The sequence below is a fragment of the Staurois parvus genome, unplaced genomic scaffold, assembly GCF_062004578.1.
Source record: "Staurois parvus isolate SC_StPar_1 unplaced genomic scaffold, SC_StPar_1.0 ptg001181l, whole genome shotgun sequence".
Lineage (NCBI taxonomy): Eukaryota > Metazoa > Chordata > Amphibia > Anura > Ranidae > Staurois > Staurois parvus.
The window spans coordinates 98608-125973 of NW_028318977.1; the positions used below are offsets into that span (position 1 = coordinate 98608).

General features: G+C 48.9%; 1 protein-coding gene across 1 annotated transcript in view; it reads right to left on the bottom strand.

Moving 5' to 3' along the window:
- Positions 1 to 216: 216 nt before the first annotated feature.
- GTF3C2 (general transcription factor IIIC subunit 2) overlaps positions 217 to 27366 on the bottom strand; it is a 65090-nt gene continuing 37940 nt past the window's right edge. The window contains exons 11-19 of the mRNA XM_089659664.1: positions 21570 to 21595; positions 13963 to 14092; positions 13385 to 13526; positions 11069 to 11230; positions 10143 to 10230; positions 8140 to 8268; positions 7585 to 7752; positions 6371 to 6478; positions 217 to 905 (exon numbers count right to left, since the gene is read on the bottom strand). Coding sequence (XP_089515790.1) covers positions 714 to 905; positions 6371 to 6478; positions 7585 to 7752; positions 8140 to 8268; positions 10143 to 10230; positions 11069 to 11230; positions 13385 to 13526; positions 13963 to 14092; positions 21570 to 21595 — 1145 coding nt within the window. The 3' untranslated portion in view covers positions 217 to 713. The remainder of the gene's footprint in view (positions 906 to 6370; positions 6479 to 7584; positions 7753 to 8139; positions 8269 to 10142; positions 10231 to 11068; positions 11231 to 13384; positions 13527 to 13962; positions 14093 to 21569; positions 21596 to 27366) is intronic.

The following is a 27366-nucleotide window of genomic DNA, read 5'->3' on the forward strand; positions in this document are numbered from 1 at the left end:
AACTCATTTATAATTTTACTCTAGCGCTCACTTACCCTGTGATTTACAGGTCAGTAAATTGGACATGAGTCCATTCAAACTGCTTTCATAATGCAATGGATTTGATCTGTGAGGGTTTCATCATTGCTTATTTTGATGGGAGTCAGAAGGTGTACATATGGCCAAATAGATGACCATTTGAAAACATCTTGAAAAAAAATCAGACAGACATGGGTATAAAAATGCAGATTTTTAATAAAGAACCAGAAATTCACCTTCTAAAGCAGCTCAATGTGAGCGAGTGTACAATAAAGGTAAATCCACAACTATCCCCCACTTCTCCAGCAGCCATTCCTCTGGCCGCGTTCATTTCACGTTTGTCAGATGGTGCTGGTCAGGGACATAAAACCTTAGTCATCCTCAACATCTCTCCTTGGATGAAATGAAGCTGAATTCAAATCCCCCACAATGTCCAGCCTGCGGGGTAGGGTCTGTGACCCCCTAACCTCCGACCCACATAAGCCTGGCAGGGTCGTGGTACATAAGTGCTGTCAGGAAGAGTTGGGGGAATGGGGTATAAAATTCACCAACATTTAAAAAGGGATAAAAACCAAGAAGTGATACAAATATCTCTGAAGATGGACCTCGTCTTGGCAGCATGATGTTCCCCTGTCGGTGAGACGCTCAATCTCCTGAGGGGTCTACAGACATTACTGTCACTATACAAGCGGTTGCTATAGCTGACCTTCAGGACTACAGTCATTCTCACATGTACGATTTGTGGCCTGGAACTCTGCAGCCTTCTCCTGGATCATCCTCTGGCCCGCTGAGGACACCAGGCCACGGATACAGTGCACCCGAACCAGGCCGGAGTGACCCGCAGAAACTATCCATGTGTAGGTGTCCAAATTAGGACTGAAACGAACCTGGAAATTACAGAAATAATTAGTTGATTGCATAACAGACACAAGTTCACCCACACCACCAGATAGAAGGGTTGGCAGATCAATTCCCATCTTCTCTGGTGGTGATTACAGACCAAAAAATAGGGTCTTCATACTTACTGTGAAATTAATTTCTTGAAGCCCGAGACAACCAGACTTGAAGCTCATTGAGGGACAACCGGACTTGAAACTACGATCAGGTTATAAATGTAACCTAAAGAAGGATTTTGACACTGGCAAAGAGAAAACCCTCAAGTCATTCCCAAGTATAACCCCTCCTCTACCAAGCATGCTTCAGTTTTGAGGTAGACCAGTAGCAAAGGCATGAGCAACAACACAGGAACCTATGTTCAACGGATTTTACGATTAGTACAAAAATCCCATCTTCTTTATTAATGGAGAGACACACAGGAATTCATATTGGGGCAACCAAAAGCACTCCAACTGAGGACTGGGCCATACAGCAAAATCACCATACTAAAGAATCAATGCTGGAATCTGAATGAATGAGATGGGGCCGCCTTTTAGACAGAGGAACCTGCCAACATGACCAAAGGGAAAGCATAGAGGATCAACTGTTCCAGACCAGGATGGAGAATATACCAAAAAGGGAAATTACATCACATGGAAGGAAAAAACCCATACACAAGCTAAATGAGAAGCTGCTCAGCCAGGACACACCGAAAACAGGCAGAAAAACAAATTTCCCTAAAGAAAAGGATTCTCAACCAAACAAACAAAAAGAAATGACCCTAAGCAAAAACAGGTCCCAATGGAACCCAGTACAAAGAAAACCAAAAAACACAACAGGTCCATGTGACTAAGACCAGCCAACCTTAATTGGAAGGCCCAAGGTTCAACATCTCCACCTCTAGGGTCAAAAAGTATAAACAGTCCATGACTAAAGGAGATTGCCTGACCAGACAGCCAACCTCAGGTAGTAGAATGTACAACAGTAGTACAATTCAATAGCCCAAGAGTGGGGTAAACGGAGCCCTAAGCCCACTAGAGAACTCAAGGTTTGGTTCCACAAAGTCAACAAGACTGAAAAGAATGTTGCAAAGAACAAGCTATGAGACAAGAGTGCTCCTGACACCCTCAGGTCCAACCAAGCATCAACTGCAATGGGACAAGAGGCAGGAATCTACACCACGAGGTGAAGATCATACCTACTTAAGGACAGGACACAGCAAGTGACCAAGGAGGATCTTCCCAGGAAGGCTGTTGATCAAGGGATTGACCTCCCTCCTTGGCTGAAGAGGTTCTTTAGAGAGACACCCTTCCTAGCAAAGGGTGCCTGCAGCAGATGGTTAGGACGATCTTCCTGATGACAATGTAGGAAGGTATAGGGCTCTTAAATGAAGATTTCCTCCCCGCAGTCCAGGATCTGGGGCACATGCCGGTGTATAAAGATTCCTCCTCGGTACAGAGGTTACTAGTAGGGGAGAGGTAGTTTCCAAAATAATGTCCTTCAGAAGGTACATCAAAGGGAGACTAACACTATCAGCATTGTCCAGTGCAGGGGTCGGCAGCTCTCAATGTCATGGGGAGAAGACGAGTCCCAATTCTCTTCAGAGTTGAGAGAACTGCAACACTAAGATGGTATCAAACGGATTGAAAAACTCCCTAGAGAGCCAAGGATAAACAAGGTGTGGCCCCTTTTAGAGAAGGTTTCGGCTGGACCATCACACCCACCGGTGACAGGTGGTCACCAACAATGAAAACTGGTGAGGCCCAATGCAACCAAATCTTACAGGAGACCCTTTAGGAAGGAACCGACTACACCGATTCATGAAGCTGACCCCCTTAGCAGGAGGACATCTGAGCATTCCACAATGAGGATGGCCAAGAGAGGTCACTAGACTGGACAGAAGGGCCAATACTCTGACAAAACAGCAGGTGTCTCCAAGTGGCCTTGGAGATCCAGGTTCCTGCTCAAGAAGGGAACAGTTACGTATAGTTCCTGTCAAGTGAATGGGTGAGAGAATCCCTTAGGAGGAGGAGACACCTTGCGGAGTATCCTACACCATGAAGGGCTGTTCCTGTCCTAAAGATAGCGGGCCTTCCTCAGGAAGGAAGTGAAAACCTGGAAGGGGAACACCTTTAGAAACCGAGACAGGAGTTGAGTCTCAGGGTGAGAAGAATACATACATGGGAGGTGTAGGGTTCTGTGCAATCACATAAAAAAAATAAAATAAAAAGGGGCAACTGAGGTGGGTGATGGTAAGTGGACTAAAAGGTGGCACAGAAAAGGAAACTACCAAAGGACCCACCAGGATGCACAAATCAGCCCTTCCAATTGCAGAAGCTGGAGGGCACCTTCATGCAGAAGCCATCTTGAGGGATTAGTTGAGCTTTGGGTACTAGCCCTACTGATCAGGATCACAGGGACTAGGTACACCTACTGCAGAGAAGATGAAGGAGAAGGATAGGATTCAGCTGAGCTCCTCCTGAACCTTCCATGACAGGGCTGGTGCATGCTCTGACCTCCTGTGACATTACTGGTCATGGTGTCCAGTACAGGGCCAGAGAGGATGCATCCTTCAAAAGCCAATGAAATCTGATGACCTTTGGGTAGATCATCAGGGTGCCAGCAATACAACCACACTGCTCTATGCATCTCTATGGACATCAGACTTCTGAGGAATGATTGTAGTAAGCCATGAAAACTGTAGCATAAAGCTCCACACATTTGCGGTGCCAGTTCTCTGAAACGAGGGTCAATCCCAGCTAAAGAAACATCATTTTGAAGGAAACAGGCTCACTTTGACAAACTAGGGTCACTGCTAACACTGGACGGAGGGACAGAACCAGCTCTTTTAATGTGGGATTTGACATGGGATTCCAACTGCCTGCCAGTAGAATCTTGTAAAAACGTAAGTACACCTTCCACCCGACTAGTGATGTTCCTGGTAAGATGCGACCCTGGCTGATCTGCAGTGACCATGGTTAAACAAAACCTCTTTCAAAAGGGAAAGCTTTGCAGAACATTTTCATGCAGGGCTCAGGACCACTCACGGTGCTTCCAGTCCATAAAAAGCAGGGGTCTCCAAACTTTATAAACAAAGGGCCAGTTTACTGTTCTTCAGGAGGGTTGGGGTAATAGTGCCCCACCACTGGTGTCAGTGGGTGGAATGGTGCCCCACCACTGGTGTCAGTGGGTGGAATGGTGCCCCAACACTGGTGTCAGTGGGTGGAATGGTGCCCCAACACTGGTGTCAGTGGGTGGAATGGTGCCCCAACACTGGTGTCAGTGGGTGGAATGGTGCCCCAACACTGGTGTCAGTGGGTGGAATTATTACCCCATCGTTTGCGTCCGTGGGAGGAATAGTGCCCCGAGGGCTGGATAAAGGCAAGCAAAGGCCCACATTCAGCCCCCAGGGCCACAGTTTGGAGACCAATATAGAGGAATGCCTCAAATAGCGGGCGTAATAGGAAGGTCTTTGTAGCACCCAAGGCTGAAGACATCAGACTGATGTTCAAAATGCAGACTATTATGTACTGCATCAATAAGGTCCCTCACAACCTTTTTTAATTCTGAAGTGAAATCAGTTAAAAAGTCCTGAGTGGATATGGAGGTTCTTGAGGGAAGGTCTAGGGACTAATCCCATCCAACAGAACTGAAGAAAATGACCCAACAACAATGGGGGTACTGGCTTCCAGACTACAGCTGACTCTCCAGAGTGGGGATCCCAAGAAGGCGGCCTCAGGACCCCTAGGGGAGTATGGGCTAGGCTCACCCATAGCAGCAGAACAGTTCCTCATCAATCACAGTGTGAGAGCTTAGTAGTAGGCCTAAAGTGTGAGGAAAGGCCTGTTACTTGTGAACCTGGAAAGCTGGTGCTGCCGAAGGTTGAGTGGTCTAACATGACCAGGTCATGTGGACCCATGAGCGGCTTGCAGGCAATAGGATGGTGCCTCCCCTTATGCTGAATGTTGGGAAAGAGCATGTGGCACTAGGATATCACTGCTGAATCCCTCAGCATTGACTCCCACTACGGTGAAATGTAAAAAGGTACCCATTGGTGCAGACAGTGATGTAGCTCCCGATGCTTCAGCCTGATTGACCTTACTAAGCGAGTCTTCAGAGACAGGGTCACACTTGGGGCTGACACACAATTCTGGACCCAAAAAACACTATGCGGCTAATTAACACAGTACACAATGTAAAGCCAAGTTCCCGAACCTCACATTCCAGGCTAGCCCACCCAGTCCAGCAGGTCCGGGTATCAGCTGAGGAAAGGCCTCAATGGACGAGAAAGAAAATGGTTTATTGGTGGGACATCCAGGGAGACAGCCGCATACAGAGGAATATATACAAAGAACGAGGACAGAACCACACTGTGTTCTCATTTCACGCATCATTAACTCTCAGCTCTGCAGGCAGAAATCACTAAGAGGAGCTCTGCACCATTCCTGCAGATGAGGATCAGTCCGCACCTCGATGATTCCCCTCCTCCCCACCACATCCCAAGTATAGCAACACTGACCTCCTCTACACAACAATCCCATAGTACAGCATCTACCAAACAAGGAGCTGTTCACATCTTATACTCCCCATCACTGCTCTCCAGCCTGGACTGGATCAGGGCTGACCCCACCCAGAACTCTGCAGAACACAGACAACTCTGCACCTAATCTCTTCACCGAATTCACATACACCTGCTGTGCCTATTATGAGGGGTTCCCACCATCCCTGTACACCTGCTGTGCCCATTATGAGGGGATCCCACCATCCCTGTGCTGAATTCCCAGGACTGTACACCTGCTGTGCCCATTATGAGGGGTTCCCACCATCCCTGTACTGAGTTACCGAGTCTGTACACCTGATGTGCCCATTATAAGGTGTTTTCACCATCCCTGTGCCGAGTTCCTGGATATGTACACCTGCTGTTCCAAGGTCTGCATACTTGCTGTGCCCATTATGAGAGGTTTCCACCGTCCCTGGGCCGAGTTCCTGGCTATGTACACCTGCTGTTCCCACCATCCCTGTGTCGAGTTTCTGGATCTGTACACTTGATGTTCCCATTATGAGGGGTTCTCACCATCACTGCATGGAGTTCCCAGATCTGTACACCTGCTGTACCCATTATGAAGGGCTCCTTCCATCCCTGCATGGGGTTCCAGGCTCTAGGAACCTGCTGTTCCCATTATGAAGGGCTCCTTCCATCCCTGCATGGGGTTCCTCAGTCTGGGGACCTGCTGTTCCCATTATGAAGGGCTCCTTCCATCCCTCCCTGGGGTTCCTAAGTCTGGGGACCTGCTGTTCAAATTATGAAGGGCTCCTTCCATCCCTGCATGGGGTTCCAGGCTCTAGGAACCTGCTGTTCCCATTATGAAGGCTCCCACCATCCTTGTGCCGAGTTCCCAGAGGATCCCCCTCCTTACTCCCACACACACTCCACTGGACATCTTCATGTGGTGTGTGGAGGAACAGAGCACCTCACCTTGTGTATAGACTCCAGCTGGACGCGCTCCATGTTCACATCACCCTTCGTCTCATTGGTTGTCATCCTCCTGGTGGGCTCTCGGTTGTTAATTCGATGGAAGTCTCTCTGCGGAGAGACAAAGAGGGGTCAGTACGATGAGGACAGAAGAGAATACAATATAACCTCGGGGATGTCCCACCTATCAGACAACATTCCAAATGTTAAGAATTTCAGCCAAATCAATTTGGGATGGAGCAGAAAACTGAGAATCCTGAGTGTGTCTCAGAATACAGACAGAGGCAGGGGGTACTGAGCCCCCTGTGGTCTGTGCGTCTCAGCATACAGAGAGGTGGGTGGTACTGAGCCCCCTGTGGTCTGTGCGTCTCAGCATACAGACAGAGGTGGGTGGCACTGAGCCCCCTGTGGTCTGTGCGTCTCAGCATACAGACAGAGGTGGGTGGCACTGAGCCCCCTGTGGTCTGTGCGTCTCAGCATACAGACAGAGGTGGGTGGCACTGAGCCCCCTGTGGTCTGTGCGTCTCAGCATACAGAGGTGGGTGGTACTGCGCCCCCTGTGGTCTGTGCGTCTCAGCATACAGACAGAGGTGGGTGGTACTGAGCCCCCTGTGGTCTGTGCGTCTCAGCATACAGAGGTGGGTGGCACTGAGCCCCCTGTGGTCTGTGCGTCTCAGCATACAGACAGAGGTGGGTGGCACTGAGCCCCCTGTGGTCTGTGCGTCTCAGCATACAGACAGAGGTAGGTGGTACTGAGCCCCCTGTGGTCTGTGCGTCTCCGCATACAGACAGAGGTAGGTGGTACTGAGCCCCCTGTGGTCTGTGCGTCTCCGCATACAGACAGAGGTAGGTGGTACTGAGCCCCCTGTGGTCTGTGCGTCTCAGCATACAGGCAGAGGTAGGTGGTACTGAGCCCCCTGTAGTCTGTGCATCTCAGACCGCAGGAGGCTCTGTACTACCTACCTCTGTATGCTGAGACACACAGGTCGCAGGGGTCTCAGTACCCCTTACCTCTGTCTGTATGCTGAGAGACACAGACCACAGGAGGCTCAGTACCACCTACCTCTGTCTGTATGCTGAGACACACAGGTTGCAGGGGGCTCAGTACCCCCTACCTCTGTCTGCATGCTGAGACACACAGGTTGCAGGGGGCTCAGTACCCCTTACCTCTATATGTGTATGTTGAGAGACCCAGACCGCAGGAGATTGAGTCTTACCAAATCCGTGTCATGGAAGAGGAGGCTGGCACGGCTGGCTGCCGCTCGGAACGACTTTGGCTTGAAACATTGGTAGTCCGAGCTCTCGGTCAACAACTCGCCAGATGGGCTGTGGGTGTCATTGTCCAGAGGAGGCGCGGAGGACTGGAAATCGGTCTTATAAACGGGCTACATAAAAAAGAGGGACATGAAAATGACCATTACTGACAGATGAGGGATCATCACTACCCAGAATACAGGTGAACATTGCCATATAGGAGAAAGATCTTTATTAAATGTACAGGAATTCATCATTTCTTCCAGATTTGTTTACATTCTAATCAGCGATTGAACGTCACAAATATATTACCCACAACATGATCATTGTTTAGCAGAGATGAAGTGCCAGGGACCAATTCAAAGAAGGAGAACTGGAAATCTCACCTTCTCAGGATACAGGAAGATACGTCATACATTTTTATTATCGAATAATGGAATTGTATAGAACTGAAATGGGACTTGTGACACCTCCAGGAAAGTTACAGTTCTAGAAGTACAAGCTGCAGTCATACTCACAAATCTGCGGTCAGCCGGCCGTTTGGTGTTGATAGAGTGGACATTGAGAAACGGCATCATGACGGCCAACACCTCGCCTGTAATATCCCCCGCGGTGACCGTCCCCAACCAGTCCGAGCCCGACACACTCTGCAAAACAGCATGGAGTATAGAGTGCTGGAAGATTGGAAGACAAATGGTTCGGGTGACAGAATGTGAGATTTACTGCGCTGACACTACCGCAATACCCAGCGTTAACATTACAACGGATTCTTCCCAACTCTTGCCCAGTCAATCCAGTAGGAGCCTTTCAACCCTACAAGTCTAGTCAAATTATAGAGTCCTCCATACTATACCTTCACCTCTGTCCAGCCCATCCAATCAGTAGAATTTTCCATCTTGTATCCCAATCTGTCCAGCCCATCCAAAATCAGTAGAAATCTCCATCTTGCATCCCAATCTCTGTCCAGCCTATCCAACCAGAAGAGTTCCCATACTATGCCTCCGCTTCTGCTCAGCCCATCCAATCTGAAGAGTTCCCCATCTTGTATCCCAAACTTTGTCCAGTCTATGCAATCACAAGAGTTCCCAATCTTGTATGCCAATCTCCATCCAACCAGAAGAGTTCCCCATCTTGCATCCCAATATCTGTCTAGCCCATACTATACCTCAGCTTCTGTACAGCCAGTCCATCTGTACAGTTCCCATACTATATACCAACCTCTGTCCAGCCCATCCAATCAGTACAGTCCCTCATACTAAGCTATCAAGCTCTTTCCAGCCCATACAATCAGAATAGTTCTTCATACTATATACCAACCTCTGCCCTGCCCATCCAGTCAGTACAGTCCCCCATACTATATATCAAACTCTGCCCAGGCCATCCAATCAGAAGAGTTCCCCATCTTGCATCCCAATATCTGTCTAGCCCATCCAACCAACCAGAACAGTTGTCCATACTATATCTCAGCTTCTGTACAGCCAATCCAATCTGTACAGTTCCAATACTATATACCAACCTCTGTCCAGCCCATCCAAATCAGTAGTCCCTCATACTAAAGCCATCAAGCTCTGTCCAGCCCATCCAATCAGTGTTACCCATCCTGTATCTAGCCCATCCAATCAGAATAGTTACCCATACTATATACCAACCTCTGCCCTGCCCATCCAGTCAGTACAGTCCCCCATACTATATATCAAACTCTGCCCAGCCCATCCAATCAGTAGAGTTCCCCATCTGATTGTATTGGCTGGACAGAGATTGGAATACAAGATGGAGAACTCTACTGATTGGATAGGCTGGGCAGAGGTATAGTATGTGGAACAGTTCTGATTGGATGGACTGGACAGAGATTGGGATACAAGAACAGTTCCCCATACTATACCTCAGCCTCTATTTCCCAATCTCTCCCCAACCCATTCAATCAATAGAGTCCTCCATACTATATCCCAAACCTCTGTTCAGCCTGTGCCATTAGCAGAGTTCTCCATACTAGATCCTCAACCTCTGCACAGGCCATCCAATTAGTAGAACCCCATATACTATTCTGTGGTCCACTCTCTGTCTAGGTCATCCAGTCAGTAGCGTCCCACATACCATATTCCCAACCTCTGGCCAGGCCACCCAATTAGAAAGCTCCCCTATACTATAATCCCAATCTCTGCCCAGCCTATCCAATAGCAGAACCCTCTTATACTATGCTCCAACCTCAGCATAGCCCTTCCAATTAGTAGAGTCCCCTACGCTACATTTCAACTTCTAACTAGCCCATCCAACCCATGAGTAGAGTTTCCTATACTATATCCCAACCTCTGCGCAGGCCTTCCAATTAGTCACATCACACATACTATATCCCAACCTCTGCCTAGTCTCTTCAATCAGTATAGTCCTCCATACTATATCCCAACCTCTGCTTATCCCATCCAATCAATACAGTCTTCTAAATTATAACCCAATCGCTACTTGCCTCCCACCAAAGTTTGCAATGAAGGATAAGCATGACACAATAACAGGCTTTCCTTACCCAGACTGTCCCTCTGCGAGGTGCAGCAAAGTATGGCTTGTATCCCATAAATCCAGCGTCCACATAATGGAGGCCACACAGCCCAAACCTACGTGGAGATGGATAGGTTAGAAGGTCCATCTGTCCAGCGCTTGCACTTTTGTAAGTACTGTGACACCCCACCCCCCCGGCATCATCTGCACTGGACTGGGGAGACCACAGCTCCAGCTCGTCGTAGAGAGTCTTCAGTTTAGAAGAGGAAGTCTCCACTGTCCCGCTGCAATCTTCAGAATAAGAAATTCTGCTAAGGGTAGGAGGGAGCTCCTTTTCATTGCTGTGGCAGCTGTGTACCACTGAAAACCCCAAAACCAAGAATTCAGGTTGTTTAGCAGGTCCTATGTCTGAATGCCAAATCGTAGTTATGGTAAATGTCTTGCATGAATGGAAAAATTTTCAAACACAGAATTGAACTACCTTCTCTGGAGCAAATGCTGCTCTATTTTCTCCACTGTCCTGCTCACAAGCTCTAAAGCCCGAGACAATCCTTTCTGTGATCTCTGCGGTTTAAGCAGTACCAGGGGCGGACCGACAACTCATGGGTCCCCCGGGCAATAGGGGATCATGGGGCCCGTGTCCTTGCCCAAACTCAAAAAAGCCTATGAAAAAGGTACCAGGGGGCATCTCATGGGGCCCCCTACTGATCCCGGGTCCTCGGGCAGTGCCCAAGTTTCCAAATGGTCAGTCCGCCCCTGAGAAGTACCCACTTCTATAGCAGTGATTATATAACCCAACGTCCAAGTTTGTGGTCATGGTTCTATTCCTCTATTTATCCATGGCAGCGGGACTAGTAACAAAGCTTCAAAAGGAGTGCTTAAAATGCCCAGAATCCACCACACAGAAAATTTCAGCTTTACGTGGTTTGGCCCCCAATATTTGTTAACACTTACGGGGCAAAACAGTTATCTTGTGCCACCACCACTCCGCAATATGGCAGCAGCCACGTCACCTCTGTGCTCTGGAAACGCTTAAAATCATTGAGTGGTGCAGCCAACCTCCGAAGGTCCCAAAACTTTAAATTTCGATCAACACCGCACGTCACAATGAAATTACTAAGAAAGAGAAAAGAAGAGAGCACAATCAACCAATCACATAACTGTAATAGGTAAGAAGCTCCCTTTCTGTAGTGATTGGCCACATGACCTGGATGAGAATGGTGAAATCCCCATATGAGCTGTAAACCATCCAGGCATGGTCAAACTATGGACCGGACACTTCCTGCAGGTCAGCTCTGTCCGCACATTATGTACAGTGTGTAGCAAGTCCTACAGGGGCCGGACACTTCCTGTAGGTCAGCTGTGACTAGATTGTACGCCATGTAGTATAGACTGCTGCGAATTTGGGGGATGGAAGGTTCAGGTGACAGATTTCCATAGCCATCACTACTGTGATACCCAACATTAACACTAGAATGTTTTCTTCACAACCCATTCCCAGTTAATCCAGTCTGAGCCTTCCAAACAATGTCCTGACCTGCCCAGCCAAAATAACTACAGAGTTCTCTATACTATACTCTGACCTCTACCAATCCCATCACTAGAGTCAGTTATACTACACCCCAAACTGTACCCGTCCCATCAGTAGAGTCTTCCATACTATACCTCAACCTCTGCCCTTCCCATCAGTAGAGTCCTCCATACTATACCCCAACTTCTGCCCATCCCATCAGTAGAGTCTTCCATACTATACCCCAACCTCTGCCCTACCCATTAGTAGAGTCCTCCATACTATACCCCAACTTCTGCCCATCCCATCAGTAGAGTCTTCCATACTATACCCCAACCTCTGCCCTACCCATCAGTAGAGTCCTCCATACTATACCCCAACCTCTGCCCATCCCATCAGTAGAGTCTTCCATACTATACCTCAACCTCTGCCCTTCCCATCAGTAGAGTCCTCCATACTATACCCCAACTTCTGCCCATCCCATCAGTAGAGTCTTCCATACTATACCCCAACCTCTGCCCTACCCATTAGTAGAGTCCTCCATACTATACCCCAACTTCTGCCCATCCCATCAGTAGAGTCTTCCATACTATACCCCAACCTCTGCCCTACCCATCAGTAGAGTCCTCCATACTATACCCCAACCTCTGCCCATCCCATCAGTAGAGTCTTCCATACTATACCTCAACCTCTGCCCTTCCCATCAGTAGAGTCCTCCATACTATACCCCAACCTCTGCCCTACCCATCAGTAGAGTCCTCGATAGTATACCCCAACCTCTGCCCATCCCATCTGTAGAGTCTTCCATACTATACCTCAACCTCTGCCCTTCCCATCAGTAGAGTCCGCCATACTATACCCCAACTTCTGCCCATCCCATCAGTAGAGTCCTCCATACTATACCCCAACCTCTGCCCTACCCATCAGTAGAGTCCTCCATACTATACCCCAACCTCTGCCCATCCCATCAGTAGAGTCCTCCATACTATACCCCAACCTCTGCCCATCCCATCAGTAGAGTCTTCCATACTATACCTCAACCTCTGCCCTACCTATCAGTAGAGTCCTCCATACTATACCCCAACCTCTGCCCATCCCATCAGCAGAGTCTTCCATACTATACCTCAACCTCTGCCCTTCCCATCAGTAGAGTCCTCCATACTATACCCCAACTTCTGCCCATCCCATCAGTAGAGTCTTCCATACTATACCTCAACCTCTGCCCTACCCATCAGTAAAGTCCTCCATACTATACCCCAACCTCTGCCCATCCCATCAATAGAGTCTTCCATACTATACCTCAACCTCTGCCCTTCCCATCAGTAGATTCCTCCATACTATACCCCAACCTCTGCCCATCCCATCAGTAAAGTTCCCCATCCTATATCACCAAACTCTGCAAAGCCCATTCAACGAGTAGAGTCCTCCACACTGTATCACCAAACTCTAAACATATTCTTCCCAAACCCTCTAAAGTCTATCCAGTCTGAGCCTTCCAAACTATGTTCCAACCTGCCCAGCCAACTCAAACAATAGTGTCCACTGTACTATATCCCAGCCAGACACTTCCTGTAGGTCAGCTGTGACCACATCGATATAGTGGAGGGGGGTTAGGCTGAAGATGGTTTCTTCTTTTAGAGATATATAATGTGTATTAAATATAAATGGCTCTGGAAGCTCCAGCCATACGCTTGAGTAGAATGGTAGAATCCCCCACCTTCACCAACATCCTCAATACTGGTCACTCTCTCATCCAGTACCTGTCTGCTTTGCACCATTCGACGCAGCGCACAGCGTGGTTGTGGGCTGAGAAGCTTAGGAATGGGTACTGCTTGATGACAGATCCCTGGCGCACCTTCTGGAGAATGGATTTGGTATACAGGTCCCAGATGGACACTGTGCCTGGAAAGCAGAGAAGACACACAAGTCAGAGAAGGGGGAAAGGGGCCACAAGCTAAAAGCAATCCTGTACTGAGCTATCCTCTGAAACTGCCACTACTGACCTCTTCTGGCTCCAACAGTGATCAAATGGCTTCAGAATGTTGGCCATGATTCTACCTGGTCAGTGACTTGAAGTATTGGATGAAGAGGCTACCAGGTAACTAGCATTTTCAGTAGTAGTAAAGGTGTACATTAAAAAAAAACTATTTTCAGCCAATCATGGCGGCTATTGACCATCAGCCCAACCGATAATAGTGATTGCTGCCTATCAGTGCAACCTGTCTTGGAGCCAATTAAAGTGTACCATCTCTGACTGTGGTGCAGAAAGACCGTGAATAAACCAAAACTGAGAAAATGTGAACGGGGGAGATCAATGAGAAATGCAGAGAAAACTCACCATCGAAGAATCCAGCCGCCAGGTACTGGTGTGGTTTAGAGTGATGCCAGGCTACTGAGAAACACTGCCCATTGTCTCCAGATCTACATGACTTGATGGAGCCAACGTAAAGCCGAACCACAGAGTCCACCTGGGGGGGGGGGGGGGAGAAGAACATCAGCTGACCACCAAACACCTCAAACACTTTCATTACAGGGAGCCAGATGAGACTTCTTTCCCGCCATCTTCATTCTAAAGCTCCATTCTATGTCCCGGGCCTCTGCACACCCAAAGAGCTACTCATTTTTAAAGGATATGTTTAGATCAGCGGTGTCCAAACTTACTCAACACAGGGCCAGTTCAGTGTTCATCAGACTTTAGGGGGGACTCATCATTGGTGTCAGCGGGAGGAATAGTGCTTCATCATTGGTGTCAGTGAAGGGAATGGCCAAGACTGAACACTGAACCAGACTATCACACCAATTACCAGCTTGCTGAAGATCATATTTCAAAACCATGGCCATTGATATGGAGTTGACCAACTTGTGGCTAGAAGAGCCCTCTATTCACCTGAGGTGGTTTCCCACAAGATGCTGGAGTGCTCCATTTATGAGATCAGGTACTGATGTTGGATGAGACCTGGCTCACAACCAGTGTGCCAATTCATACCAGAAAAGTGTTCAGTGGGGCGGAGCTCCCAAAGGAGCTCAACAGGTTTGAGATCAGGGCTCTGTGCAGGACACTCTAGTTCCACCACACTAAATTGGCCACACTAGGTCTTTATGGAGCTGGCTTTGTACACAGGGGCTCAGTCATGCTGGAACAGAATAGGGTCTTCCCCATACTGTTACAAGGAAGAGCACAATTGTCTAGAACACGAGTCAAACACAAGGCCTGTGGGACGAATCTGGCCCGCCAAGCCATTTTATGAGGCCCCACACCTCTCTGCTACAATAGCACCCACATTGTCTCAGCAGCCAGTAGAAGAGAGGACAACAGAACTCCTCTGTCAGATCCTGTGCTACTCCGTGCAGCTGCAGAGATGCTAGCCTCTGCCCTGCACCCCTAGTCTTAGCAGTCAACAGCAGAGCGGACAATAGAACTCCTACAGAACCTGAGCCTGTGTAGCTGCCGAACCTCCTCAACTCCACCTCCCCTGGTCTCAGTATTCAGCAGACTCCATCCCTCCTCTGGTCCTCCTCCAGATCCTGCACTTTTTGCTTCCCAGCTCCACCCTCAGCAGCACAAGGTAAGAGGGGGGCACTGTGATTTTAAGGGAGGGTGGGGGACTCCTGACCGTGGAGGGAGGCTCAAGACATCTAATGTAAGGAGGAGGGGTGGGGTGCTTTGAACATCTAGTCTTACAGATACAACAGGCTTTTTGAGGGCAGCTATAATGCTGATACAACCCACGATGAAATTTATTTTGGCACCCATCTTTGTATATGGTAGTATTCACAGCACTCTTCACTGGAGACCTCCGAAAGCCATGATTTTGAGGTGGGTTCAAAAACATTTGACCATTTCCTAGCCATGATGTTCCAGCATCCACATACTTTGTGTATTTAGCTCTATAAATGGATTTGGAAATGAACGGAGGTTGGATGACAAACGGAGGGATAATTCATTATTACCATAACCTGATCAGGCCCAATATCTGACACGCTTGACCTATACTAGGCTTCTACCTAGTGTCTTCAGTGGATAACTCTTCCTCGTATGAGATCACTACATCAGCGGCTGATATGCAACGCCTTACGGGATGTGTAGGCTGGACAACGGTGTTCCTTCTGAGCTGCTTTAGAACACTTATTGACTTGTATTGGAACAAAGACCGTATGGAGACATTCCCATATACAAATACGTAAAATAGATTACGTACAGGGAACCAGTAATGGCAGATCTTTCAACAAACCCACATGCTGGTCGTACAACTGGCTTCCGTTTCAGAGACTTGTTGACCAGTTAGGTGTACCCAGGAGTCGAGTTCTCTTCTGGTGTCCAGGTACACAAGGGTCCTGTGTCAGGGGGCTTCTGAGTGGTCACACTACAGACAATCCATGTATCTAATCTACTTTTTCCGCCATCCCTGACGAGTCGTCTGCAGGTTGTTCTGTAACACCATCCATCTCCATAAATATGATCTGCTGCGTTCCGCCTGAGCGGCTTTAATTAAAAAGAACGAAGTGACAGCTAAGGGAGTATTGACCCGGGAGGAGACGGGAGGATTTATTACACATAAGAGAGAGACTGACCAGACCTTCAGCAGCATGTACTACAAACATAACACCGTACAGCAGTTCGGGATGTACACACCCTGCAGACAGAGGAAGAACCACAAGGTTTGCCCCGGGATATACACGCTCAGTGGACTTGGAGGACCGGCAGAGTTCAGCCCGGGGTAGACGGGCAAGGGAGGACCGGCAGAGTTCAGCCCGGGGTAGACGGGCAAGGGAGGACCGGCAGAGTTCAGCCCGGGGTAGACGGGCAAGGGAGGACCGGCAGAGTTCAGCCCGGGGTAGACGGGCAAGGGAGGACCGGCAGAGTTCAGCCCGGGGTAGACGGGCAAGGGAGGACCGGCAGAGTTCAGCCCGGGGTAGACGGGCAAGGGAGGACCGGCAGAGTTCAGCCCGGGGTAGACGGGCAAGGGAGGACCGGCAGAGTTCAGCCCGGGGTAGACGGGCAAGGGAGGACCGGCAGAGTTCAGCCCGGGGTAGACGGGCAAGGGAGGACCGGCAGAGTTCAGCCCGGGGTAGACGGGCAAGGGAGGACCGGCAGAGTTCAGCCCGGGGTAGACGGGCAAGGGAGGACCGGCAGAGTTCAGCCCGGGGTAGACGGGCAAGGGAGGACCGGCAGAGTTCAGCCCGGGGTAGACGGGCAAGGGAGGACCGGCAGAGTTCACCCCGGGGTAGACGGGCAAGGGAGGACCGGCAGAGTTCACCCCGGGGTAGACGGGCAAGGGAGGACCGGCAGAGTTCACCCCGGGGTAGACGGGCAAGGGAGGACCGGCAGAGTTCACCCCGGGGTAGACGGGCAAGGGAGGACCGGCAGAGTTCACCCCGGGGTAGACGGGCAAGGGAGGACCGGCAGAGTTCACCCCGGGGTAGACGGGCAAGGGAGGACCGGCAGAGTTCACCCCGGGGTAGACGGGCAAGGGAGGACCGGCAGAGTTCAGCCCGGGGTAGACGGGCAAGGGAGGACCGGCAGAGTTCAGCCCGGGGTAGACGGGCAAGGGAGGACCGGCAGAGTTCACCCCGGGGTAGACGGGCAAGGGAGGACCGGCAGAGTTCACCCCGGGGTAGACGGGCAAGGGAGGACCGGCAGAGTTCACCCCGGGGTAGACGGGCAAGGGAGGACCGGCAGAGTTCACCCCGGGGTAGACGGGCAAGGGAGGACCGGCAGAGTTCACCCCGGGGTAGACGGGCAAGGGAGGACCGGCAGAGTTCACCCCGGGGTAGACGGGCAAGGGAGGACCGGCAGAGTTCACCCCGGGGTAGACGGGCAAGGGAGGACCGGCAGAGTTCAGCCCGGGGTAGACGGGCAAGGGAGGACCGGCAGAGTTCACCCCGGGGTAGACGGGCAAGGGAGGACCGGCAGAGTTCACCCCGGGGTAGACGGGCAAGGGAGGACCGGCAGAGTTCACCCCGGGGTAGACGGGCAAGGGAGGACCGGCAGAGTTCACCCCGGGGTAGACGGGCAAGGGAGGACCGGCAGAGTTCACCCCGGGGTAGACGGGCAAGGGAGGACCGGCAGAGTTCACCCCGGGGTAGACGGGCAAGGGAGGACCGGCAGAGTTCACCCCGGGGTAGACGGGCAAGGGAGGACCGGCAGAGTTCACCCCGGGGTAGACGGGCAAGGGAGGACCGGCAGAGTTCACCCCGGGGTAGACGGGCAAGGGAGGACCGGCAGAGTTCACCCCGGGGTAGACGGGCAAGGGAGGACCGGCAGAGTTCACCCCGGGGTAGACGGGCAAGGGAGGACCGGCAGAGTTCACCCCGGGGTAGACGGGCAAGGGAGGACCGGCAGAGTTCACCCCGGGGTAGACGGGCAAGGGAGGACCGGCAGAGTTCACCCCGGGGTAGACGGGCAAGGGAGGACCGGCAGAGTTCACCCCGGGGTAGACGGGCAAGGGAGGACCGGCAGAGTTCACCCCGGGGTAGACGGGCAAGGGAGGACCGGCAGAGTTCACCCCGGGGTAGACGGGCAAGGGAGGACCGGCAGAGTTCACCCCGGGGTAGACGGGCAAGGGAGGACCGGCAGAGTTCACCCCGGGGTAGACGGGCAAGGGAGGACCGGCAGAGTTCACCCCGGGGTAGACGGGTAAGGGAGGACCAGCAACATTTATCACAGGATATATAGTTGTGCTCAAAAGCTAGCACACTCTTTCAGAAATTGAGAAATGTTGGCATGGACATTGGACATTGGCCCTGAGCAAAAAAGGTTTTCCTCCCCTGGAATGTTTGGCCTTGTTACAGACACACAAGGTGACACACACGGGTTAAAATGGAAATTAAAAGGTTAATTCCCACATCTGTGGCTTTTTAAATTGCAATTAGTGTCAGTGTGCAAATAGTCTGTGAGTTTGTTAGCTCTCATGTGGATGCACTGAGAAGGCTAGATACTGAGCCATGGGGAGCAGAAAGGAAGTGTCAAAAGACCTGCGTAACAAGGTAATGGAACTTTATGGACTGGATGGACTTTTTGTCTTTTCAGCCAGACTAACTATGGAACTATGTTTATAAAGATGGAATAGGATATGAAAAGATATCCAAAGCCTTGAATATGCTGGTCAGTGCTGTTCAATCATTTATTTATAAAAGGAAAGGTTTCTTCACAGTGAGAGCTGTGAAAATGTGGAATAGACTCCCTCAAGAGTTGGTTGTGGCCAGCTCAGTGGATTGCTGTACGAAAGTCCTGGATTCTTTCTTGGATACACAGAATATAACATTTATAGGGAAAGTTGATCCAGGGAATATCCGATTGCCTCACGAGGGATCAGGAAGGAATTTTTTCCCCTGCAGGAGCAAATTGGATCATGCTTTGCTGGGTTTTTTGTCTTCCTCTGGATCATCTGTGGGTGGAGGATTATAACTGTTTTTTTTTTATGGTTAAACTGGATGGACTTTGGTCTTTTTTCAGCCAGACTAACTATGTAACTTATTAAGAGAAGTGGAAAATTTGGGGATTTTGATACCAATCCAAGGTCGGATAGACAAAGAAAGATTGCAGCCACAACTGCCAGAATTGTTCGGGAGATTATTTATATATACAGTCAGGTCCATAAATATTGGGACATCGAAACAATTCTAACATTTTTGGCTCTATACACCACCACAATGGATTTGAAATGAAACAAACAAAATGTGCTTTAACTGCAGACTGTCAGCTTTAATTTGAGGGTATTTACATCCAAATTAGGTGAACGGTGTAGGAATTACAACAGTTTGCATATGTGCCTCCCAGTTGTTAATGGACCAAAAGTAATGGGAACAACTGGCTTCTCAGCTGTTCCATGGCCAGGTGTGTGTTATTCCCTCATTATCCCAATTACAATGAGCAGGTAAAAGGTCCAGAGATCATTTCAAGTGTGCTTTTTGCATTTGGAATCTGTTGCTGTCAACTCTCAAGATGAGATCCAAAAGAGCTGTCACTGTCAGTGAAGCAAGCCATCATTAGGCTGAAAAAACAAAACAAACCCATCAGAGAGATAGCAAAAACATTAGGCGTGGCCAAAACAACTGTTTGGAACATTCTTAAAAAGAGGGAACGCACCGGTGAGCTCAGCAACACCAAAAGACCTGGAAGACCACGGAAAACAACTGTGGTGGATGACCGAAGAAATCTTTCCCTGGTGAAGAAAACACCTTTCACAACAGTTGGCCAGATCAAGAACACTCTCCAGGAGGTAGGTGTATGTGTGTCAAAGTCACCAATCAAGAGAAGACTTCACCAGAGTGAATACAGAAGGTTCACCACAAGATGGAAACCATTGGTGAGCCTCAAAAACAGGAAGGCCAGATTAGAGTTTGCCAAACGACATGTAAAAAAGCCTTCACAGTTCTGGAACAACATCCTATGGACAGATGAGACCAAGATCAACTTGTACCAGAGTGATGGGAAGAGAAGAGAATGGAGAAGGAAAGGAACTGCTCATGATCCTAAGCATACCACCTCATCAGTGAAGCATGGTGGTGGTAGTGTCATGGCGTGGGCATGTATGGCTGCCAATGGAACTGGTTCTCTTGTATTTATTGATGATGTGACTGCTGACAAAAGCAGCAGGATGAATTGTGAAGTGTTTCGGGAATATTATCTGCTCATATTCAGCCAAATGCTTCACAACTCATTGGACGCTTCACAGTGCAGATGGACAATGACCCAAAGCAGACTGCAAAAGCAACCAAAGAGTTTTTTAAGGGAAAGAAGTGGAATGTTATGCAATGGCCAAGTCAATCACCTGACCTGAATCGGATTGAGCATGCATTTCACTTGCTGAAGACAAAACTGAAGGGAAAATGCCCCAAGAACAAGCAGGAACTGAAGACAGTTGCAGTAGAGGCCTGGCAGAGCATCACCAGGGATGAAACCCAACGTCTGGTGATGTCTATGCGTTCCAGACTTCAGGCTGTAATTGACTGCAAAGGATTTGCAACCAAGTATTAAAAAGTGAAAGTTTGATTTATGATTATTATTCTGTCCCATTACTTTTGGTCCCTTAACAAGTGGGAGGCACATATGCAAACTGTTGTAATTCCTACACCGTTCACCTGATTTGGGTGTAAATACCCTCAAATTAAAGCTGACAGTCTGCAGTTAAAGCACATCTTGTTTGTTTAATTTCAAATACATTGTGGTGGTGTATAGAGCCAAAAATGTTAGAATTGTGTCGATGTCCCAATATTTATGGACCTGACTGTGTGTGTGGATATATATATATATATATACATACATACACATATATACACACACACACACACACATATATATGCACACACGTAGTGCAAAGAAAATCTCCCTCACACCATGACACCATCACCACCAGCCTGAATCGTTGATACAAGGGAGGCTGGATCCATGCTTTCAAGTTGTTTATGCCAAATTTTGACCCTACCATTTGAATGTTGCAGCAACCAGCCTGCCCATTCTCCTCTGACATCAACAAGGCATTTCCCTCCACACAACTGCCACAGACTGATTATTTTCTCTTTTTCGGACCATTCTCTGTAAACCCTAGAGATGGTTGTGAGTGAAAATCCCAGCAGATCAGCAGATTTTTAAATACTCAGACCAGCCCGTCTGGCACTAACAACCATGCCATGTTCAAAGTCACCTAAATCCCCTTTCTTCCCCATTCTGATGCTCGGTTTGAACTTCAGCAAGTTGTCTTCACCACATCTAGATGGCAAAATGTATTGAGTTGCTGCCATGGGATTGGCTGATTTAGCAATTTGTGTTACCAAGCAAGTCAACAGGTGGGCTTAATAAAGTGACTGGTGAGTGTATGTATACACATGTAAAGTGCTGCGCAAATAGACCTGTAATATATAAATACACACTTTATGGATTGGGGGGGGGGGACCAGCAGGTACACCATGAAAACAGAAATCACACAAATGGCCTGATCTTACCTTGCAGACGGTCATCTCCGAGATATCTGTAGGAAAACCAGAAAATCCAATTACATTGTTGTTGTGAGAGAACACAATACATGGCTACATAAATCTCAGGAGGCCAGAAGCGAACACACCTACAGAAGAATACAGGTCTTATGTTATGTTGGCAGTTACACACACTTTCAGAATAACCATCAAGAAGAATGTCGATTTGCAGCACATGTAATGCTGTGCTCTCTCTGGGCTGGACAGCACATGTAATGCTGGGCTCTCTCTGGGCTGGACAGCACATGTAATGCTGGGCTCTCTGGACTGTACAGTAAATATAATGCTGGGCTCTCTCCGGGCTGGACAGCACATGTAATGCTGGGCTCTCTCCGGGCTGGACAGCACATGTAATGCTGGGCTCTCTCCGGGCTGGACAGCACATGTAATGCTGGGCTCTCTCCGGGCTGGACAGCACATGTAATGCTGGGCTCTCTCCGGGCTGGACAGCACATGTAATGCTGGGCTCTCTCCGGGCTGGACAGCACATGTAATGCTGGGCTCTCTCCGGGCTGGACAGCACATGTAATGCTGGGCTCTCTCCGGGCTGGACAGCACATGTAATGCTGGGCTCTCTCCGGGCTGGACAGCACATGTAATGCTGGGCTCTCTCCGGGCTGGACAGCACATGTAATGCTGGGCTCTCTCCGGGCTGGACAGCACATGTAATGCTGGGCTCTCTCCGGGCTGTAGCGGTGTACAGAAAATGTAATGCTGGGCTCTCTCTGGGCTGTACAGTAAATGTAATGCTGGGCTCTCTCCGGGCTGGACAGCACATGTAATGCTGGGCTCTCTCCGGGCTGGACAGCACATGTAATGCTGGGCTCTCTCCGGGCTGGACAGCACATGTAATGCTGGGCTCTCTCCGGGCTGGACAGCACATGTAATGCTGGGCTCTCTCCGGGCTGGACAGCACATGTAATGCTGGGCTCTCTCCGGGCTGGACAGCACATGTAATGCTGGGCTCTCTCCGGGCTGGACAGCACATGTAATGCTGGGCTCTCTCCGGGCTGGACAGCACATGTAATGCTGGGCTCTCTCCGGGCTGGACAGCACATGTAATGCTGGGCTCTCTCCGGGCTGGACAGCACATGTAATGCTGGGCTCTCTCCGGGCTGTACAGTAAATGTAATGCTGGGCTGTACAGTAAATGTAATGCTGGGCTCTCTCTGGGCTGTAGCGGTGTACAGAAAATGTAATGCTGGGCTCTCTGGGCTGTACAGTAAATGTAATGCTGGGCTCTCTGGGCTGTACAGTAAATGTAATGCTGGGCTCTCTCTGGGCTGTACAGAAAATGTAACGCTGGGCTCTCTCTGGGCTGTACAGTAAATGTAACGCTGGGCTCTCTCTGGGCTGTACAGTAAATGTAACGCTGGGCTCTCTCTGGGCTGTACAGTAAATGTAACGCTGGGCTCTCTCTGGGCTGTACAGTAAATGTAACGCTGGGCTCTCTCTGGGCTGTACAGTAAATGTAATGCTGGGCTCTCTCTGGGCTGTAGTGATGTACAGTAAATGTAATGCTGGGCTCTCTCTGGGCTGTACAGTAAATGTAATGCTGGGCTCTCTCTGGGCTGTAGAGTAAATGTAATGCTGGGCTCTCTCCGGGCTGTACAGTAAACGTAATGCTGGGCTCTCTCTGGGCTGTACAGTAAATGTAATGCTGGGCTCTCTCTGGGCTGTAGTGGTGTACAGTAAATGTAATGCTGGGCTCTCTCTGGGCTGTAGTGGTGGACAGTAAATGTAATGCTGGGCTCTCTGGGCTGTACAGTAAATGTAACGCTGGGCTCTCTCTGGGCTGTACAGTAAATGTAATGCTGGGCTCTCTGGGCTGTACAGTAAATGTAATGCTGGGCTCTCTGGGCTGTACAGTAAATGTAATGCTGGGCTCTCTCTGGGCTGTACAGTAAATGTAATGCTGGGCTCTCTCTGGGCTGTACAGTAAATGTAATGCTGGGCTCTCTCTGGGCTGTAGTGATGTACAGTAAATGTAATGCTGGGCTCTCTCTGGGCTGTACAGTAAATGTAATGCTGGGCTCTCTCTGGGCTGTAGAGTAAATGTAATGCTGGGCTCTCTCCGGGCTGTACAGTAAACGTAATGCTGGGCTCTCTCTGGGCTGTACAGTAAATGTAATGCTGGGCTCTCTCTGGGCTGTACAGTAAATGTAATGCTGGGCTCTCTGGGCTGTACAGTAAATGTAATGCTGGGCTCTCTCTGGGCTGTACAGTAAATATAATGCTGGGCTCTCTCCGGGCTGGACAGTAAATGTAATGCTGGGCTCTCTCCGGGCTGGACAGTAAATGTAATGCTGGGCTCTCTCTGGGCTGTACAGTAAATGTAACGCTGGGCTCTCTCTGGGCTGTACAGTAAATGTAACGCTGGGCTCTCTCTGGGCTGTACAGTAAATGTAACGCTGGGCTCTCTCTGGGCTGGACAGTAAATGTAATGCTGGGCTCTCTCTGGGCTGTACAGTAAATGTAATGCTGGGCTCTCTCTGGGCTGTACAGTAAATGTAATACTGGGATCTCTCTGGGCTGTGGTGGTGTACAGTAAATGTAATGCTGGGCTCTCTCTGGGCTGTAGTGGTGGACAGTAAATGTAATGCTGGGCTCTCTGGGCTGTACAGTAAATGTAACGCTGGCTCTCTCTGGGCTGGACAGTAAATGTAATGCTGGGCTCTCTCTGGGCTGTACAGTAAATGTAATGCTGGGCTCTCTCTGGGCTGTACAGTAAATGTAATACTGGGATCTCTCTGGGCTGTGGTGGTGTACAGTAAATGTAATGCTGGGCTCTCTCTGGGCTGTACAGTAAATGTAATGCTGGGCTCTCTCCGGGCTGTACAGTAAATGTAATGCTGGGCTCTCTCTGGGCTGTACAGTAAATGTAATGCTGGGCTCTCTCTGGGCTGTACAGTAAATGTAATGCTGGGCTCTCTCTGGGCTGTACAGTAAATGTAATGCTGGGCTCTCTCTGGGCTGTACAGTAAACGTAATGCTGGGCTCTCTCTGGGCTGTACAGTAAACGTAATGCTGGGCTCTCTCTGGGCTGTGGCATTGTACATAATTCTTCCATATTCAGGCCGGTGTCCTCATCTCACAAACACATGCTGTGCTCATGCTGCCACTCACACTGCGCCCCCCCCCCCCCCCAACCGGGAGAACTGCTGACAAGGCAGAATTCAAGATCGGTTTCTGAACCTGCTATCAAATCCCAGCAATCCCCTGCTGCACAGATCCAAAGACAGAGCCATATGACAGCCTGCAGAAATATAGAACCCATCTGATTTCACACTCAAAAGTAAGAAATATTCTTTTATTTTCTCCTAGAAAAGCAGAGCTGAAGGTTTCACTGTGCGGTGTTTACTTTGAAATCATGTCTTCATCAAGTTGAATGGGAGTATTTTTAATGGTGAGCGGCTCAAAAATATCTGAGCACAAACAGGAGGTGACCATTAGAGAAAACAGCACGTCAAAGCAAATCAGTAGACCCAGGAGGTACAACAGCTGAAGACATACCCAGATTGACTATCAATAGACCCGGGAAGTACAACAGCTGAAGTTATACCCAGATCGAGTATTAGTAGATTCAGGAAGTACAACAACTGAAGTTATACCCAGATCGACTATCAGTAGACCCGGGAAGTACAACAGCTGAAGTTGTACTTCCTGGGTCTACTCGATCTGGGTATAACTTCAGCTGTTGTACTTCCCGGGTCTACCGATAGTCGATCTGGGTAGAACAGCTGAAGTTATACCCAGATCGACTATCATTAGACCCGGGAAGTACAACAGCTTAAATTATACCCAGATCGATTATCAGTTGACCTTGGAGGTACAACAGCTAAAGTTATACCCAGACCAACTATCATTAGACCTGGGAAGTACAACAGCTTAAATTGTACCTCCTAGATCTATGGATACTCGATCTGGGTATAATTTAAGCTGTTGTACTTCCCGGGTCTACTGATAGTCGATCTGGGTATAACTTCAGCTGTAGTACCTCCTAGATCTACTGATACGCGATCTGGGTATAACAGCTGAAGCTTTACCTAGATAGATCATCAATAGACCCGGGAGATACAACAGCTGAAGTTATACCCAGATCGAGTATCAGTAGATCTAGGAGGTACAACAGATGAAGCTTTACCCAGATCAATTAGTTTACCTTGGAGGAACAACAGCTGAAGCTATACCCAGATCGATTATCAGTTGACCTTGGAGGTACAACAGCTGAAGTTGTACCTCCTAGATCTACTCATACTTCATCTGGGCATAACTTCAGCTGTTGTACCTCCAAGGTCAACTGATAATCGATCTGGGTATAGCTTCACCTGTTGTACCTCCTAGATTTACTGACACTCGATCTGGGTATAATTTCAGCTGTTGTACCTCCCGGGTCTACTGATAGTCGATCTGGGTATAACTTCAGCTGTTGTACCTCCCAGGTCTATTGATAATCGATCTGGGTATAGCTTCACCTGTTGTACCTCCTAGATTTACTGACACTCGATCTGGGTATAATTTCAGCTGTTGTACCTCCCGGGTCTACTGATAGTCGATCTGGGTATAACTTCAGCTGTTGTACCTCCCAGGTCTATTGATAATCGATCTGGGTATAGCGTTAGCTGTTATACCCAGATCGAGTATCAGTAGATCTAGGAGGTACAACAGCTGAAGCTATACCCAGATCGATTATCAATAGACTTGGGAGGTACAACAGATGAAGTTCTACCCAGATTGACTATCCATAGACTCAGGAGGTACAACTTCAGCTGTTGTACCTCCAAGGTCAACTGATAATCCATCTGGGTATAGCTTCAACTGTTGTTCCTTCAAGGTAAACTAATTGATCTGGGTAAAGCTTCATCTGTTGTACCTCCTAGATCTACAGATGCTCGATCTGGGTATAACTTCAGCTGTTGTACCTCCCGGGTCTATTGATAATCTATCTGGGTAAAGCTTCAGCTGTTATACCCAGATCGAGTATCAGTAGATCTAGGAGGTACAACAGCTGAATCTATACCCAGATGGATTATCAGTTGACCTTGGAGGTACAACAGCTGACGTTGTACCTCCTGGGTCTATGGATAGTCAATTTGGGTAGAACTTCAGCTGTTGCACCTTCAGGGTCTACTGATTGTCGATCTGAGTAGAACAGCTGAAGTTATACCCAGATCGACGATCAGTCAACCCAAAAATACAGTAGCTAACATTATACGCAGATCAACAATAAGTAGACCCAGGAGATAATGCAGCTAAAGTTATATCCAGGCCATGTTTGGAGGAAATGATGGCTTTGGTCAGGTAGGTTGTCCATTGAAAGAAGAGTTTTTGGGTCTACAACCTCCCATCCTTTCTGTTGTCTTTAAATGCACAGGAAAAGCTGAGATTTTACAAAAACTTCAGCTACAGATATGGATTCATCCACTGTTCTGATCTTTGTCTTTCTTAGGTGGTTATTGAATCATCATAGGCTTAGTTTGAATGTTTTGAAGTAAGATTTATTCATAAACCGCGAGATTTTTCTATAGAAGAATTCAATATCTTACATTTTAATGGGGTTCAATAGGACTTTAAACACGTCAAGAAAGCCATTGTGTCATTGTTAATGAATGGGCCTCTTGGTAGCACCCAGACGGTAGCAGACCTCCAGAGCTCCTTAGTCTGTCCCATTGTGTTCCCTCCAGTCTATAAATCCAGGATGTGATCTACAGATACGTCTCCTTTCCATGTGTGCGCGGAGAGATAAGAGGCTGCAGAGCACCGTAAT